The 19,218-nt window shown below is 37.5% G+C and overlaps 1 protein-coding gene across 3 annotated transcripts in view; it reads right to left on the bottom strand.

Moving 5' to 3' along the window:
- Window positions 1-1,806: 1,806 nt before the first annotated feature.
- The window catches only part of SMOC2 (SPARC related modular calcium binding 2), a 143,361-nt gene continuing 125,949 nt past the window's right edge, over window positions 1,807-19,218 (bottom strand). Inside the window, exons 10-13 of one of the 3 annotated variants that reach the window (XM_014248348.2) lie at window positions 9,556-9,658; window positions 8,363-8,637; window positions 5,935-5,978; window positions 1,807-3,339 (exon numbers count right to left, since the gene is read on the bottom strand). In XM_014248348.2, the coding sequence (XP_014103823.1) occupies window positions 3,316-3,339; window positions 5,935-5,978; window positions 8,363-8,637; window positions 9,556-9,658 (446 nt within the window). In that variant the 3' untranslated portion in view covers window positions 1,807-3,315. The remainder of the gene's footprint in view (window positions 3,340-5,934; window positions 5,979-8,362; window positions 8,638-9,555; window positions 9,659-19,218) is intronic. The other 2 variants (XM_005518574.3, XM_005518573.3) reach the window with 2 other exon arrangements.

Below are 19,218 nucleotides of genomic sequence, written 5' to 3'. Positions count from 1 at the left end.
ATATTATCTTTGCCAGCAAAGGTTTTTTTTAACCTCCAATAATCCATCATTTATTACTACTGTAAAATAAAAATATTAATTACATCTATCAAGTCTTGGAAACACTTAAATATCTTTAATGAATCAATCCGTATTTTTATTTTCCTTCCAGATTTCCAGGAATGCCTGCTTTCTCCACTGGCTTATGATACTCATGAAGGGCAAAAGTGTGGTCTAAATAAAAAAGTACAGTGTATTCCTTTACTTTTATGTAGTGATTATTGTTAAAGTTTCTCTGTTTCAGTCTTTCAATATCTGAAATGACATTAGCAAGAAGAATTGTCATTTGGAGCACTCATTCATCAAGGTCCCAATTCTACAAAATTAGCACCTGAAAGCTACTAATTTGTTAGACTGGGAGAAGACTGACAATTAAGTGGTTTTGGTAAAAATTAAACTATGAAGTTGACCTAAATGTAGGGACAGGAACAAAATGAGAAAGCTTTCCAAAGGGTTGACAAAATATGGAGCATTTCTCACGGTGTGGCCTGTTGACTAATGGACATTGCAACAGGCTGGACAAGTCACTGAAACCATACACATTTTTCAAACTTTCTAGTCTTCTATTTACAACCTTATAAAAGTTCTAAACAAGTATGTTCAGCAGTAGATGGAACTAGAATGCATATTGGTTAATGAGAAGCAGAATATAAGTTGTGTTAGCAGTAACAGGATTAAAATTTAAATTGTTGCACATGGAGTAAGATAAAAACTAGAATTAATTACTGTGTAAATAATAAACACTAGTGTGAGCCTAAGGGCCTGTTCACATGGATTCCTTTTTGGTATCAAGGCTGTTCCTAGTTACAAACAGAGCATTTACCTCAGTTTAAATGTTCTGTGGACATATGGGAGATACAGGATGCCAAGGTGAATTTAGCAAGCTTTCAAGTATTATTCCGTTAGGGATCTGGACTCTACCTGACATTATGAGAAGAGAGTACTACTTATATTCAAGTGGTGTAATTGCTGGTAATTGACAGAAATCATGAAAGTGATGACACAGAATGTACACACAGAGGAAACACCTCATGTTTCAGTTACTGTAGAGTTTTTAAATGACTCTATGTGGCAACAGTCTTTGGCAACCTAATCCACCTTTAGCATTTACTTGCAGTTCAATAACTGTTAAAGGCTACTCAAATAATCACATTGCTAGTCCAAATCTGCCTCCCCACACAACCTCTCAGTTTAAATGGGGTGCATTTCCAAACCATGGATATGGCAAAATATTTGGTAGGCTACGTTTATATTGTTTCCAAAGGGCATAGTTATGGAATTAAATGCTTCTTACAAAATGCTGCTATTAACCATACTGTGATCACTGAGCCAGGCATGGTGAGTTCTGAGGGTTTGCTTCCCCCTCCTCATTGTTTCCAGCCAGGCTGAAAGCTGTCCTGCAGCTCATACTCACTTGGAGGGGAAAAGGTGCCATCTCTCTCTATGCTACATTGCACTTTGCTGAGAAGAAGCAAGAGACCAGGTTGGAGCTATATGGAGAATTTGAAGCAGCAATGGTATGACTAAGACATGAATGATCTTAAAAGAGAATTCAATAAAGGCAAGGGATGAAGATGGACACAATGTGAGGTCATGAGGTTTCTTGTAAACTCAATGCAGTAGTGAAGTCACCACTGTGTGTATCTATTTCCAAACATGTCTCTCTGTGTTTTAAAATAAGTCAACAGCATAGTTTGATAACATATCAATCTTTAATCTATAAAGAAGATTAATTTCAAAGTTTAATATTATAAAAGAATAACAAATACTTTTTAAAACAAAAATACAAGATAACACACAGTTGCCTTGGTTTCTCCTGTTGCCAGAGCTTAGAGTACACAATTTCTGGGATACAATTCCATTGCATACAGTGTTTCCTTTCACTTCAGAATATGTTGCAATTGAAATGACACCTTTTGATTCACAAAAAAAAAGCTTTTCCAGGTACAAGCTCAAGCAGGGTGCCATTATGAGTAGCTGGTCACATGTCAGAACCTACACATTATTTAAACAAACCATAATGAAATCACTGCTTGCTGCTACATTCCTGCCTTCTCATGTCATCTCTTGGATGCCAGTAGTCCTTCTGCCACTGCATCGATCAACCCAGCTGCTTGTAACTCACAGCTGTTCAAGAGCAGAACAATTTTTCATTTGGGTCCCCTGCTTTAGATTCACATCCAGAAGTTCTTATTCCCCTCAGACTCACATATGAAAATAAAAGACATTGGGGGGAAAAATGATGGAGAAAGTATGAAAGCTTTCAAGAAGTTTCTTCAGTTAGCAAAGAAAAGTTTCCAGGCGGGGGCAATGTGAGTAGCCCCTCCTCTAGTGGGCCCCCAGGCAAGCCAAAGGGTTGATAAGAGTAGCCAGGTGTAAAAAGGGGGGAAAAGGCTTACCCTTCCCTGTCATGACAGTAAGATTTACAATTCTGACCCATACAAACTCTGTTCCTGCTTTGCACTGACCATGGAAACATGCTTGCTTTTAGGCTCAGACTGAACCAGACAGGAATGACACTACAGTCCACCTTACTCCTTTTCAGTTTTCTGTGTTAATAACCCAAGTGAAAGCAAACAGGAGAAAAATCCTACCAAAAGTTATAAAAAAGGCGCTTCAAAAATTGAAAAAAGGATACATTGTTCTATAAGCATCCCAAGTAGAATAACTGTTTTCTGAATCCATTAGTGGTTGTATTCTAATTGTATGATCTTTGGAAAGACTAATAATTACAATAAAAACAAAATGAAATAAAATATTGCCACCAATGAAAAATCTGTTCAGTAAAAAACTGCAAAACCAAGTAAACAGCAACTTACACAACTCTCTCAGTCCTGCAAACCTGAAATATTCAACACTGCTTGGACAAAATTGAGAATACAGTAGATTTTTCAGCATAACTCTACTTAAATGACAGTATTAAGAAAACTTAGGTATACTATTGAAACCAAAAATACATAGAATCAGATTTCTATGCTACTGTTTGCCGAAAAGTTATTTTTTTAAAAAAGGGTTTAAATGCAAACTTTTACATCTCCAACATGTTTTACATATTTCAGACAAAAGAATACACATACATTGTATGTGATAATTTTTCAAAACTAGCCATTACTTTTTCACAGATTAAAAAAAAAAAAGTCTGTTTAAATATTTCATTTCTACAAAGTGAATTTACATTTTTAAGTACAAAGTGCAAATACTACAGTTGTTTTTATTGCCTTTTGGTGAGGAAATCTCCCACATGTCAAAGAGATCTGCCTTGGATTAGTAAGGTGTTCACCCTTGCTTCTTCGAAACTTGCTGAAAGGAAGTTGAGAAAATTTGCATTATTAATGACAATGCACTTATCATTATTTTTTCAATTAGTCCAGTATAAAATTCTACCTCTATTTTTCAGCAGTGCACATATGCCACTATCAGAAGAGAGTTCTGCATAAATATGTATAGGGAACAAAAAAATTCCTGCTCTGTACTCCTTCATGAGGTCTACGAGCAAGGATATGAGCCATATCTTGACTACTTACATATGTCCCCTTTAAATCCATACCTGCCAAACACAGTTTTAGCAACTGCCTGGGCAAGTCCCTGGTTCAATATGCCTCCTATGGCATGTGATGTATAAGGAACAGGCTGCTGGCCCAAGTATCACCAACAATCTGTGCTTTCCTTACAAACTTTTTGCTAGGCTGCAAAAGCCCCCCTAGGTCTCACTGACAGCGTGTGGGCACCTACGTGTGCGTTTGTTGGGCAGGGTGGGGCTGAGCAAGGCAAATAACGCGGCCACCACCCGAGTCCTGTCAGAGCCATCCCCTATCTGACCTGTTTTAGAGCAACCACAGGTGCACCTCAGTCCTCATGAATAAGTAGAGAGCTTTTGAGTGTGTGTCTCCTGAGTGGTGCAAATTTGATCAGGCCTTCTTAGATGGGTGGTTTCCTTTGAACAGCTTCTACTCTTTTCAGTAGCTTCCTCCCGAGCGAGAACTTCCTGATGAAAACCACCTTCTGCATTTGCAGCCATGTACTGTTCAAGTAGGAAACTGCCAACAGATGGTTTTCTTAGCCAGCCTTAATTTAAGGCTATCATTTGTCAGCAACAGCTCTTAAAATAATTGATGCTGATTCAGCAAAATTATTAGACAAAATTGAAAAACATACATGTTCTAAGGACACTTTTATTACCAATTCCACAAGTCAGTATCAGATTACAAGAAAGGGGAGAAGGCTTGTCATGCTTCAAGTGTAATGCACGTGTGCCAGTAATTGCCATTATATAATTAAAATAACCCCTCTGAACGCTCTGGAGTTCTGACAGGGTAATTGTTTTCAGGCTGTCTTGTTTAAAGCGTAAGTGATTTGTGGGGAAAACCTGAAAAATTAAGACCACAAACACTTGTTTAAACAAACAAACTTATCACGTTATTGTAGCTGTGAGAATATTTTATATTCCATCAAAGGTATGTAGGAGGTCTCTGGTAAAAACCACAACCAATGTTGAGCTTGCCTTAGGAAGTGCAAACCTAACATCAAACAAAGCAGAGATTAAAAAAAGGGAACAAATGGACGAGCAACTTTGCGAGGAAGATTTCTCTTGCCTTGTGGGAAGATTCACCTGGGGCTCTAACAAATTAATCTAGCTTTATGATAGATGGGAAAACATTTACCACAACTAGGGGTTTGGATTATTTTTAGCCAAATTCCTATTTTCATAGGTGCAGCATTACCTGTTCTTTTAATATAGATACATGAATAATTTTTAAACCAGTTCATCATTTACTGGCGCTTTTGAGAGCCTTAATAATTTAAGTCCTCTAACTAATACAAAAGTGAGGTAAGAATAGTGTGAAGATGACTTTTCTTTGCTAGACCATTTAAACTACTGGACTCACAAGCCCTCCTTTAAGACCATGCAAAAGCACTAAGAAGGTATGATAATATTGCCCAGAAAAATGTTCTTTAGAATAAATGGTTATAAAAATTATAGCCCACTTTTTTAACCTGTTTTCCTGGCCTTTCACTTGAGTCCCTCCTTTTCAAAATTTACCTTTCCTTCATTTAAAAAACTCTGCTTTTGTGCCTTTTGCACAAATGGCTTGAGTAGCTAAACTTCCATGGATGACATACACTGGTGCTATTTTGAAAAACAAGATCAAGTCTTTGCAGAAAATTGTTAAAAAAAAATTCACGGATTATGTTGTCAGGGTACTTGACATTTTATTTTCTCCATTCATTCTTCAATTTTAGTTTAAACATAGATTAGCAGACTGATGCAAATCCTAGTTCTTCAGCATCATTTTGCACAGCCAGAAAAGATTTTTGAAAATGACAGCTCTTTTCATTGCACTAATACTTTAAAAGCTGTTTAAAGCCATCATATAATAATGCAGTGGGGTTTGTGGAACGTATAGATTTTCACAAGGCACGGGAAATGCATGGTTTTGTCCATTTCAATAAATGTCAATTTGTGTCTATACTGTGACACAAAAGAAAATTGACAGAATTCAGCTGAAGTAAAAGTTAAATGAAGATGAAGCAGTGCACATTTAAAAGTGGGAATGCTGTCATTCGGGAATGTAGAAGACTCACAAGAGCTCAATTACACTCATCAAATTATCATATATGTCCTATATGTCAACTTACACTTTCAAAGGAACTTCCACATGCAAGCCTAATTGCAAATTATGGACATTTACTCTGCACCTGTAATTGTCTGGTTTAGCTTTCCATACATAGAACTTAAGTAAAAATTTGCTAATTGGCATGTTGCTCTACATTTTTCTGGGAACTCTGAAGAATAGCAGATTAAAGCAATTTGAAACTGCAATGATGACTGCTAAAACCCCAAGAAATTCAGCCAGGAGAGGAAGAAATTGAGATCCTGGTCTCCTCAATACTCACCTGCCTGCTGGATGAAGTGCTCTCAGTGTTGGTTCTAGGGACTGCTAAAGGAAGGGAAAGAAAACATTGTAAATATGGTTTGCAAGTTATCCTCAAGAAGTGAAGCCCTCATTCTGAAAAGATCTTTTATAGAGCAGGGAAAGGGCATGGATTTCAAGAAATGAGATAAAATATTTCAGATCTTTCACTGACACATTTACTTTTTTCTTTCCTCACTAAAGGTATTGCTTATTTCAAGGAGTTAAATGAAAGTTGAACAACAGCATCTCTTGTCAGCTAGCATGTCAAATTTGCTTAGGAAATTGCATCTAGTCAAGGCTGAGGATTTCAAATTACTAAATCTTTAGCAGTAAATACAGTCCATTATCCCTAGCAGTAAAGAAGCACAGACAAGCAGATGAGCATCGAAAGCATTCACTTTGATTAAAGATCAAAGATCTATCAAAGATAGAAACAGTTTTACAAGCTACAGACATTGTTCACATTTAATCTGTAAAATGACAAGATTATCATTGTTTTTTTTAAATTTCTTAGTCTCAAAGTCAAAGACAGTCCTCAAAAAAGGGGAAAATAAACCCTTAAAAAGCTAAATAACTTTTCTAACCCATTAATCTTCCTAAGCAAACTTGTGAGACTCAGGAGGAACTTGCTCTCTTGGTTTTCCATGTCAGTCTGTGAGTCAAACATGCTGTAGTGGAACTAAGGGTAACAAAATTGGACCTTGAAAAATGCTACAGCTAGTACTCCCTTCAGAAAACATGCTTCACAAATCTCTGGCTTTTATAATGCTTCTAATTATTCTCACACAAGATACCTGGCACTCAAACAAAATGACACAGAGTCACTTCCTAGCTCAGCTCTCACACCTCAGGTGACAAGAGTCTCATATAATGAGACTTTCTTGTCCTAGAAATGTAACTCTAACTGCAGTGAAGTGGTAATTGCTTTCCTCTGTGCAAGTGAAAGGAGTATCAGAAAGGAAATTTTAATCATCAAAATAGAATAATGGTATTCAAACAAAATTAATTTTTAGTGCCCTGCCCTTAAAGCTATGTACTTCTAGTAAAGCAACCTGATGATTTGGTTAAGAACTTTTTTCCATCTGGATACCATTAGTTTCTCAATGCCAAACATCTGAGATTTTTTTTTCCCTTACAAAGTTGAATGTTCTCATTATTGAATAGATTTTTTGGAGAAGATCTGTTACAAAACTTCAGCTATGGTGGACACAATTTTTACTTCAGCCAAATCTGTGTGTGTGTCTCCATCACATGATTTCATGCCTCTTACAATTTTCACTTCCAAAAAAGGCAGTTTATCCCAATCTTTGGGGCTTTTTCCACTGGAATATGAAGACAAAAAACCTGGAGTTTGCTTTCAGTCTTGATATGGCTTTCCTTTACCTCCTGTGTAGTGATTTTGGACCCAAATTTCCACAAAAAAAAGTCCTAAGAATGCCTGCTGCAGCAGGACAGAAGTGTTTCTCTTTCCACATTCATAGCATAAAGATAACAACAGTCATCCACCTTCAAATACATTTTTTGGCCTTAATCATCTAAGTGAAAATTAGAAGGTATCATTATGAGGTCCAGAAAAAAATCCACAGGAAAATAATCCTGGATCTGATCAATACTTGTTGTGGAGATCTGTTACTGTGATCCATAGACAATCTACTTCATTAGTAAACTGCAGACCTCTTCTGTCTTTCTGCCATACTCCTTTTCCAGACTTCAATACAACCAATGAGACCCTTGTTCCACTGTTCTCACTTCATTTTAAGGTACCAGACAAAACAATTTACCTATATTCATTCTTCCACAACTTAAAGTATGGGGATCTACTGCTGCTGTTTAGAACTACTTTTTTAAAAATTTTTTATTCCCATTTTCAGGAATTGAAAAAGTGTGATTGAATTCTGCAGGGACTATTATGCTCTGTAATTAGTTGTTCCCCTTCCTACCAGTTTGGCAGCAAAGTAAGGTGGCTGTGTATTAGCCATTATTCCACCTGTTTGGCAGATCACCACATTCCTCTCTGTATCTCTAAATCACATATGAGAAATGAGAATTCATTAGAAAGCTCAACCATGTGCTTCCTTCCAGGAATCCAAGAAGAACAGGTGTTCTTTTGCTGTTCACTCAGAACACAGTTCTCTAATAACACTAAACTGTCTTTTTGATGACTGTTATTAAATCTTCTTAGGTTTCCTACCATAATTCATTTAATGGTCAGAATCAACGGGAAGTTTTTGATTCTGTCGGAGCAAAGTGATCCAGAAGCAACTTTCTTGCCATCTGCATTAAGCAACAGCTGCATTAGCTGCAGACAGGTGTATTCTTTTATTTTGTATAACTCTGGCACATATAAATATCAGACTCCATAAGCTTTGAAGAATTTAGTGAAAATGACAGAGAGAAAAGGTTCTTACTATGGCGTTTCTTTGTTTCTGCTTTACCTTCTTCTTTTGTTACTCCCAAGCAGCCCATTAATTCCTGAACCGACAAGGACTTATCGTTGTTCACATCACAGTATTCCACAAACTTCTTCACACATTTTTTAGGCTTTGATTTCTTTCTCAGGAATCTCTTAAATGGCTTGATTTCCTTCTTGCCAATATCACCACTGGAATTTTTATCTAGCTGCTTGAAATACCAATGGACAACTCTCTCTTCCAGAGTATGATTTGGATCAGGCTCAGAAACACTGGAACAAGAAAAAAATAGAATTTAGTCTTAATTCTTAATTTTGATATTTAATATCTTAATACCTTTATTTCAGAATAGTTACGTCACCATCAGATCACCATCACTATTGTAAAGCTCCCTGCTTTTGGACACTAACTTCTTTGTAGTGAAGCTCTCTTTTTTTTTTTCACTTTGGCCAGCAATATCCTAAATTTTACACTAAGGGCTAGAATCTGCTTTTAGTGTACTCTCTGAAACCCTGTTGAACTTAGCAATACTCAGCAAACAGCGCTTTCCCCTTAAATTTCCTCAAACAGAGCAAAGTGGAAAGAGAAATAAAAGAGAAAAAGACTGCTTCATAGTCAGCAGATGCACTAAATGTGTAAAGTAACCAACTGAAGTTGATCAACAATCAGCATCACCAAATACAGAAGCTCCAATTACAACCCATGATGGATTCTCTTAGAGCTACAACACCTACATATATTGAATTACAGGATAAGCTATGAAAATAAATGCTATCTCCTCAGATAAGTACCTGACCTGCAGATGCCCCAAGCATTTGACAGCATTTGACAGCACTTACACATTTTTAACACTGCCTGTGACTGCTGATAGCATTGGCTTGTTTTGCAAGCAACCAGGAAGAATATGAATCAGGAAGGTATCACACATTTAAGAAATAAAGCTTAGAAAACAAAGACTGACACACAGTTGCACCAGCAGCTACAGATAAACCCCGGGCTGTGCTGCTGAGAATTCATCTGTCAAGTCTATCTCTGTTTGGTGAACATAGTCCACAGTGGTAACTTTGAAGTGAACTGTCCTAGATAGGCTCTTGGAAATTCACCCTTTATGAGGGCTCCTCAAAGCTCTCAACAATCTGTTCACTCCAGTCAGAATCCTTTTAAAGACACAAAAAAGATCTGAAACCCACCGGCTAGAAGACAGTGATGGATCAGAGACTGCGTGCACCATATCTGTGGACAGTGCATCCAAAACACTCGTCAGGAACTCATTCTTCTTGGCACCAGGACAACCTAGAAAATCAGATTTTTAATTTTTTTTTCTTTTCTTGTTACTTGTTTTTACAACATTTATATTCCAACAATAGTTTAGACTTTGAGATAGATATTACCCCCTGTACACAGATTTCCATAAATTGTGGACATTTTCATAACATAATTCAAAGAAAAGTATTTAAATTCAGGTACATATCTGTAACAGAGCAGGAATAAATGAACAACCCTTTGAACTGAAGCAAGTTTGAATCTGTTTTGCATATCTTGAGTCCCTTTATTTAATTTTTGGCCATTATTTCTCCTTCTTTCAGGTGTCTTTAACATGGGTGTCACATTATGAAAATAACAGCTTTGAAACAATGAAAGTTTGTACATTACACAAGACAGAAACATGGACTAGAAGTTGACAATACTTATTTCAGATTTCCAATTTTACTCCTCTTATTTTCCATTGGCTTTCTTGACACACTTGCTTTTAGTGCATTGGTTTTCCTTTCTGTAAAATGATAGTCAACTCCTTGTGTCCTTCCCTTTCCTTTTGGACAGGGGTTAACTAGCACTACATGGCACCTAGCCCTATCAGCTGCTGTTAGCTGGTACTTTGGTTCATACTGTGAGATCCTATGGTGATGCTAGATCCTCCTCATAATCACATTCTCTATGCTGCAAGGTTCTTCTCTGAAAGAAACTGACAGCATGTTTCAGACACATAATATGTCAGATAAATATATACTAAAAGATCCCCTCTTCAGGCAGCACAGCTGGAGCAGATAAACTCCTCTGACAAGCACATGGATGTCGACACATGGAGGTTTGCTTATACAATGCACCTGCTTCCTCTCCTCTTCCATGGAGCCAAACACCAGGTCTTCCTCTAGCCCTCTAAATGGCTGAGTTAAAGTATAGGATGATACATAATCAGTAACATGGAAATTACAAGCTTGGAGCTAGAGCCCACAGCAGGACTTTCACAGACAATTCTGTGCTGGAAGCCACTTACTATAGTTCTGTTTTAAAGTGAAAAAGGGAAATACTTTGAAGTGTTGCGGAAAAGGAAGATTAGTCAGTCAGAAGGGATTTGGTATTTTATTACATTTCTCAGCAACCTCTGGAGCAGGCAGTAGGACTAGATGAGCCCGAAAAGCTTCATCTTGCCCAGAAAATTATTTTTTAATACATCCCATGTTGAGCCAAGGAAATAAACCTGTGTTATATTAGCCCTTAGTTGTATTGCAGTAAGAATAGCTCAGCTATTATGTACAGCAGGAGTACCCACTAGATATTGCTCTCTAACACATCCATGTAGTTATGAGTTCCTTGCCTTTGGCACCAGGGATATTTTATTCCAGTAACTGTAAAATGTATATAATAGGAATTCACTGAGGCAAGTTTCACTGCACTACAAGTACACATATGAAACCAGTTGTCACTCTGTTAGATATGTCCCCTTCTCCTCAGTCTAATCAGTTGTGGGTTTTTTCCTCTCACAGCTAGAAAAAAGAGAAAAAAGAAATTAAGAACCCCCCCAAAAACCAAAACCAAACAATCCAGCAGCTATGACTATAAGTTTGACTTCAGTGAGGCAAGCACTTCAATTTTCCCTGTAAGGAACAAAAGCTAGAAAGGCAGCAAGATATTAATAAGGGATGGACAGAAAACTGTGCCAACATGTTCCATTCAGTGCATATTCTCTAGTGCCAAGATTTTGCTGTCAAATTAGGTTCAGGCATTCCAGCCATGAAAGTAAACTCTGCATTGTGATTTAAATGAGATCACATAACTTTGCAAGCCACAAAAGCACATTTGTCCAGAGATGAGCAGGCGGAGGCCAGGCAGTTCCCATGCAGCAGGCACATCCAGCTGTGCCAGCGTGCCAACATGTATGAATCAAGAAACTGAGTAGTCCCTGAGCAACCTACTGAGCTCAGTGCTACCTCCTGCTAGCAAGGACAGCACTGTGGCCAGAGCTGGTTCCCTTCAAAAGGATGGGAGAAAAGTCTGTCTGAAGATCTCCATGTAGGCCTGTCTTGAATGTTATGAATGTTATTCATTTCGTATTGGAGCTGTTATTACCAACATCAGCCAGAAGCCTAAATTCTGCTCCAAACATAAGCTGTGAATTGATATAGGACTTGTGGAAAATGCAGAAAATAAGACCTCAGCACGATACAATGAAGCACAACATGGAGCAAAGGCAGTTTGACTTTTTTCCTATCTCTGTCCTTTTTTTGGATAGTTAATAATGTGAATATCCAATTTGATTTAGGAACTCCACCTGAATTTTTCATATTATTTATGAGTGTATTTCTGGAACATCTGGAAGAAACAAAAATCTGCTTTAGGTAGTTTCCAGTGTTGTACAGGGAGCTGCTGGGTGTACATATGCTACAGATATAGAGATCAAAATCCCCACTTAGCTTGCCATTTACGATGTACAGCTAAGCAGGGGAAAGTATCAACTTCCAAATTCACAAGAAATCACTGGAAGAAAATTCCACAGTTTAAAGCCTGTCTCTGACAATTTTCCATAAGAATAAGAAAGGTTTCTAAATGTGTATTTCATAAAGTTGCAATAGCAGCTGACAGCAATAGAAATCTCATAGAAAAGAAAAACTGCTCTTAAAACAAACACAATCGGTGGTTGTGAAACATTCTAAATTATAACTCTACTTCTTAATGTAAAATGACACCCCACAAAATCCTCATCAGTTAAATACAGAGAAAATATTCAGGTTCTCCCAATTATAAGTTTTGCTGACGTGTGGGCAATCATACAGCAATTTACCTTACAGTGAAATCTCTGTTCTTTGCAGGTGTTACTAACTCAGAATAATTCTCTGGAGAGTTCACGCTGAACTTTAATTTTCAACAAACTTGTGGATAAACTGGCAAGACTGGAGGAGCTTTAGCTTGATTGTAATGAATAATTCACTCTTATTGGGCTAAATACAGAAAGGGAAAGACTAGTCTCTTATGGGAGCCTTGTGCTTCTTGCTATGGTTTATAGGCTTCAGTTTCTTCTTCTGCAGCTGCCTGTCCTATGTGGATTTGACAGCTAACATAAATAGTAATGTGTTGTTAAAGGGTGGAAGCTGAAACCACACGGAGTTTACATACAGGTTCAGAATGTAGACTGAAGTGTTTGCTTTAGGGATAGTGTTACCCAGAGTAAACCTTAGACCAACAAATACATACAACAAATGACAGGAATACACAAACACCTCGTTTCAGCTGTAATATAAAGGAAATCAGAGAATCATCATTATGCGTTAGATCTCTCATATATACACATCTCTATATACATATAACTACTTTTAGCACTGAAAATGGATTTTGGAAGTTAAATCTGTGGGGCGGTTTCCCATAAACATTCTAAAATATGCACCCTGATGCCTTGGAGCTCCCTGCTTGGTTGATAATAATCTCCTACTGTCAGTCTTGGAAGATTATCTTTTACAACATATCTGAAGTCATGGCTAAAAGACCATTTTGTTAATTTCTGTAAAAATGGGAATCCAATAGATAAGATTAAACACCTTAAAAGAGATTTTACATTAATCTTCCTACAAGAGAGAAAACTGTCTTGAGTCAGTCACTCAAGTTATTAAAGGCATGACAACTTCTAATTAGCAAACATAAAGTTTCTTCTTTATTCCCTGTTTGCTAATATAAACATAAAGCTTAGCAGTGCACTCAAATACAATGACAACTGAAATACCTCTAAAGATTGTGAACAAGTTTTTGATCTGCCAAAAACCAGAATGATCAGAACCATTCATGCTTCATTTGTATCTTTGATTTCACTGTAAAAGTGTTATACAGAAGAAAATAATTTAACAAAATTTTTCAGTGCTACTGGTTATCCTGGAAGAACAGACAATACAACAAAAACATTTTTTCCTTGGACATTTATTCTATACACATGTATATGTACAGTCATGAGTTTATTTCTGTTGATCCATGTGAACTAAAAGTTTGTGTTTGTCTAGACATTCTGAGGGGCCTTCTCATTTTTTGGAGGACTTCCTGAGCTCTTCCTGACCCCCTTTCAAAAAAGAAAAAAAAGGGAAAAGAAAAAAAAACAAACCATCCTTCAAAATACAAAATATGGGCCTGGGAAGTAAAATTTGTTACTTTGCTGATTACTAAAAAATCACGGTCTCAAATCATGTCTCACTGATAGAGTCAGTGTCTTTATAGTTTTATTTAACAGATGGACTTGATGACCTTAGAGGTCTTTTCCAGTATTAAGAATTCTCTGATTCCATGATTCTATGCCTCATTTCAGTTTTGCTTCTGGTAACTTCTCGCAAACTATTTACTTATTTTGTATCATAGAAGGCTTGAGGACATTTTTACCTCCCCTTGTTAACATCCCTCAGGTATTACATTTTATTTAGAATTTTTATTTTTTTTTCTCTTAAACATTCATACAATTTAAAATAATTAAATTAAGCTCAAAGACAAATTCTCTTTCATATGTCCTTACCCAAATTTCAAAAATAAGTAAACAGAATACAATGGATATTAGCTGTAGAGGGGCTACTGATCCATTGATTTGTAGCCCCAGATCTCCATGTCTTGTAGGAAAGAGGTATTATTTCTCAACAAGTGCAGGAAGCAGATTTCAGTTCTTAACAAGTATGTAATTTTATTTTTGTTACTATTTTAAATTTATCTTTCTGTTCTAATTTTAGGGGACATAGAGAGTTAACATAGGATTTTCTCCCAAGGCCCTACCTTTCAACCCTAGGCATTCATATCATACCAAAGTTCATTGAGGAGGATTTGTTGAACTTGAGCCTGCTGAAATGAGGTGTCTCACCCATAATAGTTATTTAAGCTCAGTACAAAGGAACCCATTCAGAAGGCATTCATCCCAACTACCTGAGGGTTTTTCTTCCTTTAGAATAGAAGAGGATCTCCCTTCAAATGTTTCCCTTCTTCCCTATTAACTGAGGAAGCCCAGACAGAGGACTTTGTATTCACAGGTGGTGTTAAACAGCTTGTGATTAATTCTATATGTATCTGTTTTATAAATGGATTTAGGCTCAAACTACTCTCCTATTCTTTGGTAAATGTGGAAGAAAGAAGGGATAATACTCATAGCAGAAACACAAGATCCTATAATCAGCTTTTGCAGGCAACTGAGTGACAAAGATTAGGGCATTTGTTGATAGGAAAAACAGTCCATTACATTTATTTCAGTTCCTGTGCTATTATTACTAAACAAGAAAAAGAAAATCGTATCAGAACATCAAAGCATAAAACAGACAATGTGAAATGGCTAACTTCTGATTACCACTTTTTGCTTTGTTTTTCCCTCCATTAAAGTGTGAAAGGCTTTTGAGAAGTGAATTTCTTGCTGCTAACAGCTCTGAGATGTCACTGTGACAACAGGGAGCGATGAACCGGTTGAAACACCGTAATCGTTTCAGAAGCCATCCAGCAAAAAATCAACACTGAATTTGAGAAAGCCTTTGGATCTTATTTGCCATTCTTAACCATCCCCTTGTAGACATTTACCTTTCTAGTTTTGACTGCAAATGGGGAAAAGGTCTAAAAGTTCGGATCATAAGGAGTCGTGCCTCTTTGCTTCTTGACTGGATACAAGAAAACTGAAGTTTCTATTTGGCAGTCACAGCCTATAGAGTATCTACTTCACTTTTGGGGGCCAAAGACACCTCAGTATGCTGAGAAGGATCTGACATCCTGAGCACTTAGGTTTGCAGTCTGTGCCCGTGCAAACCTGTAGCCATTAGAGGCTCATCACCTCAGGCTGAGCACGACCTGCAATGCAGCCGTGTGGGTCCAGCTCCAGGGGAATAAACACAGTGCATTTCACTCTAGAATTGGCACAGTGACAGAAGTCAACCATCCCACTGATTAGGACACAGAGAGAGGAGTTTAAAAATTAGAAGGGGGCCCAAAAATGTGCAAAAGAGAAAAGCAACTAGATCTGATTTTCAAAAAGTTTTTCTTCTGCTATTCTTCTATTTAATGACTACCTGGACCTGAGATAAACAGCTAGTACGTCTGACTGCAGTTACACTTTTAAAAATAGTGCAGTAAGTAATAGCTTATTAAACTGAAATATTTTGGAATCCAGTTTTATATAGTATGACAGGCATCTGAATCTCCCCAGTATCACTCTGAGAGTCTTAGCAATTAGCAACCAAAACTGCTTAAAGAGTAAAAATGCAGTTATTTTTAGTAGACATTTATTACTTCCCATTCACTTGTATTTTCATCATGTTGTTATGTTTCCTCTCAGGAGAAGGGTATGAAAGAAAACATATTGAATTGCCTCCATTTAAATATCCATTAAAAAGGAAAAGCTATTATAAAGAATGTATGTTGTTGCAATTATGGAAGTGACCTCAGAAATAAGGTGCATAATTCTGGTCTCTTGATGGAAAAATTGAACTATGGGGGCCTAAGTGGGGATGTTTTTTACATTACTTAATTAATCTAAGCAGCCTGCTCCTTGGAAGCCTTCATGAAAAACAGTATTTTCTACAAACTGATGTTAACTTTTCTGGCTATCTCTTACTGAGACTTTTACCACTGGACATATAAGCTGAAAATCCTCAAAGCATCCACTCTCATCTAAAGCCACAAAAAAAGGTCTTTATTCACACCCTAAGAAGCAATGGTCATTAAATCAGAAGAAGGAAGTTCAGAGCTGTTGGGCCAGCAGAACACATTCCTATTTGAGCAATTTTCTCAGAGTCCTCGTGCACAGAGTCCTTCATGCCCTCATGTGATTCTTATGCAGTTGTAACACAGGATGGATGGAGATGGAAGGCTAGCGCCCCGTAAAGATACCTTTTTGTACATGATGGATCTTTTGAAACACATGTTTGAAACACTGTACATTTTTTGTTTTGGGGGTTGTTTTAAAAAAAGAACAAATATAGATGGTCCAGAACAATGCCAACCTGTGGCACACAAATGGCGCATTTCACAGATGCAGTGACTTGCTGTCTCTTGAATCTGGAAATAAAAGCAGTGGCAGAACCACCAAATCCAAAACTAAGTCAGTGCTACCAGGGCCCAAAGCATTTTGTTGGATGGTAAAGGATGAGATGGAAAAAAAGATGGGGAAGGGAGCAGCAGAAAGGAGGCTGAAGATCTAGCAATTTTGCAAGCAGTCATATAAAATATCAGTCTTTACCCTTGCTCTATTTTGCTGATACCTATGAGTACTGAACTTGCATTAAGAGACAAATTTTCACCAGTTTTATCTGATTACTTTTTTCTCCCTCTCTCCCTTCCATAACTGGCAAGAGACAGATTTAGAAATGGAATATCCAATACAGAGGGAGGCTAGAATTAATGGCAGGCAGGCATGGTTATTTCTTGGAACATTAGCTATATACTGAATTGTAACTCAGACTGGATTTTTACAGCAGTGATTAAAAGAGGTTTATAAAATGAAAATCCTGGAAGTAACTGAAGTGAAACAAGAGTCAGCAAGTACCACTAAAGCATTACTTAAACACTATGGAATGAAACAGTCCTTAGAAACCTGGCATCACAAAAATCTCCCTTTCTCTTTATGCAGTTTTTAGTTTGGGATCTGCAGTAGTGTTACCTTCTTGGGTACCTTCCATTAAACAGGATAGATTTCCACTGCAAATATAATTTCAAATCTGACTGGCTCATCCCCTTGCTAGATAAAAAGCTGTAAGATGACTGATACAAAAAACATAAATACAACTTACAATCCCTCAGTATGAAACTCTTACAAGGCGTGAAATTACACAAGAATGAAATGCCATTAGCTCCTGCTGAAGGAGATGAGCATATTGGGACAGACTGAATAGGCTCAGGCTTTAATAATTAGACACTATTGATTTAAATTAAAGATGATGGTCCATTCCTAATTCAACATTATCCAGATCACTTCTCCAGGGTTGACAGAGGTCTCTGTAGCTACAGCAGGTTCTCAAACCAACCGTCTTTACAAATAAACCTCTATTTGGAACAAATAGATTCCCTCAAGTCAAATATAGTACTGTGTACCTCATAAAACAGTAATAAACTAAATGCTCAAGTAATGATGAACTGGATTTAATCCCACAAAAAGCAGGCAACTGAGAGTTAAGCATGCCACCCTTAATTTGCAATTTACAGTAAGCACAGAGGAAATGAACACATCCCACTTGGTAGCAGAGATCCTGCAATGACAGAAGCACAATGGAACTAATTAAGGATGGAGATTAATGTAATTATGGTTCTAAAGTGTCTGCCAGGAAGGATGCAATGCAGCTGACTTCATGTAAAACAGTTTACAGTGTGCTGTGATTACAAAGTGATTACAAAGTGATTACGAAGTGCCTTGGGTCGCTTTATAACAGGAAGATACAATTCCATGACAACACTCCATTAAGGATTATGAAGACACTTTCCTCACTGGACCACTACACTGTAGGTGAATTTCATTGTGCACAGTGTGTTCTGTTTCCCCTGTCTGTGTCCAGCATTCAGTCAGATACCCAACTAAGGATATCCTGCAGCCTTGCCAAGGCCTGAATTTCCTTGCATTTGTGTGGAAGCCCACCCTGTCAGCTTCAGCAGATGTCATGGAGTGTGAAGCTTCACAGAGTCAACTTACTCTTGGTATTATCAGGCAATATCCAAAAGGGCTGAGAACACAGGTTATTGAAAAGTGAAAACCAGTCAGGCTTACTGACTTTGGGACTCTACAGAAGACAAAGAGAGAGAGAGAGAAATATCCTATTGCAGCCCCCGGACATCAGGCATGGTCTACAAAAAAACATGACCCTATTTTATACACAGGCTGACATGACATGGGATGCTGAAGGACTCAGCATGTGCAGACAGTTACAGCAGTGTGTGTGTGTGTACAGTTTCTGGAGCCAGCCATGGACTCTCATTTGTCGGTAACACAGCGATAAAAACACATGAACGAGGATCTCAGGCGTCTTACCCTGTGCTGCTGACTGAATGGAGAGAGAAGGAAACAAGACATCACATTATAACTTTCTGCCCTGGGTATTGCAGGGGAGAGGGGAAAATACAATCTGAGTGTACAGCACCAGCATTCCAAATGCTGAGACCCAGCAAAATTGAGTCCTTCTTGCGTATGCATAATGATCTGACTTTCAGCCATTTATTTAGCAGCAGTGCTTGCCTGTTGGTGAATGCAACAAAAATAATGCCTCCATAATTCATACACCCCACATTTCCACTCTAACTCTACTGGGAGTAATTCTTTGGTATAAATATGCATCCTCTAATGCTGATTTAGTCTACAGTGGTCATTTTCTATTACAAGTGAATGGATGTAAAAATTCCTATTCAAAACTAGAAGTCAATACTCCATACCAGCAGATACTCAATACTGCAAATTCCAACACGTGCAGACTTTCAGTCTACGATCTTTGCATCACTAAAGCAAACAAGCCCTATGCAGATGGCTATAACAGGGTTTACATGCTAGATTGTCAAAAATCACTTGGTGTTCTACTGCTAGTTAAAATCAGGAGGCAAAAAAAAAATGCAATGAGCAGAAAAAACCCAAACCCAAACACTTAAACCTTTAAAAATGC

This window comes from Pseudopodoces humilis, chromosome 3 (assembly GCF_049639895.1).
Source record: "Pseudopodoces humilis isolate 2021_Gansu_Grassland_sample_001 chromosome 3, ASM4963989v1, whole genome shotgun sequence".
NCBI lineage: Eukaryota > Metazoa > Chordata > Aves > Passeriformes > Paridae > Pseudopodoces > Pseudopodoces humilis.
Note: the sequence above shows the minus strand (reverse complement) of the source record. Positions and strands in the feature narration are given on the sequence as shown.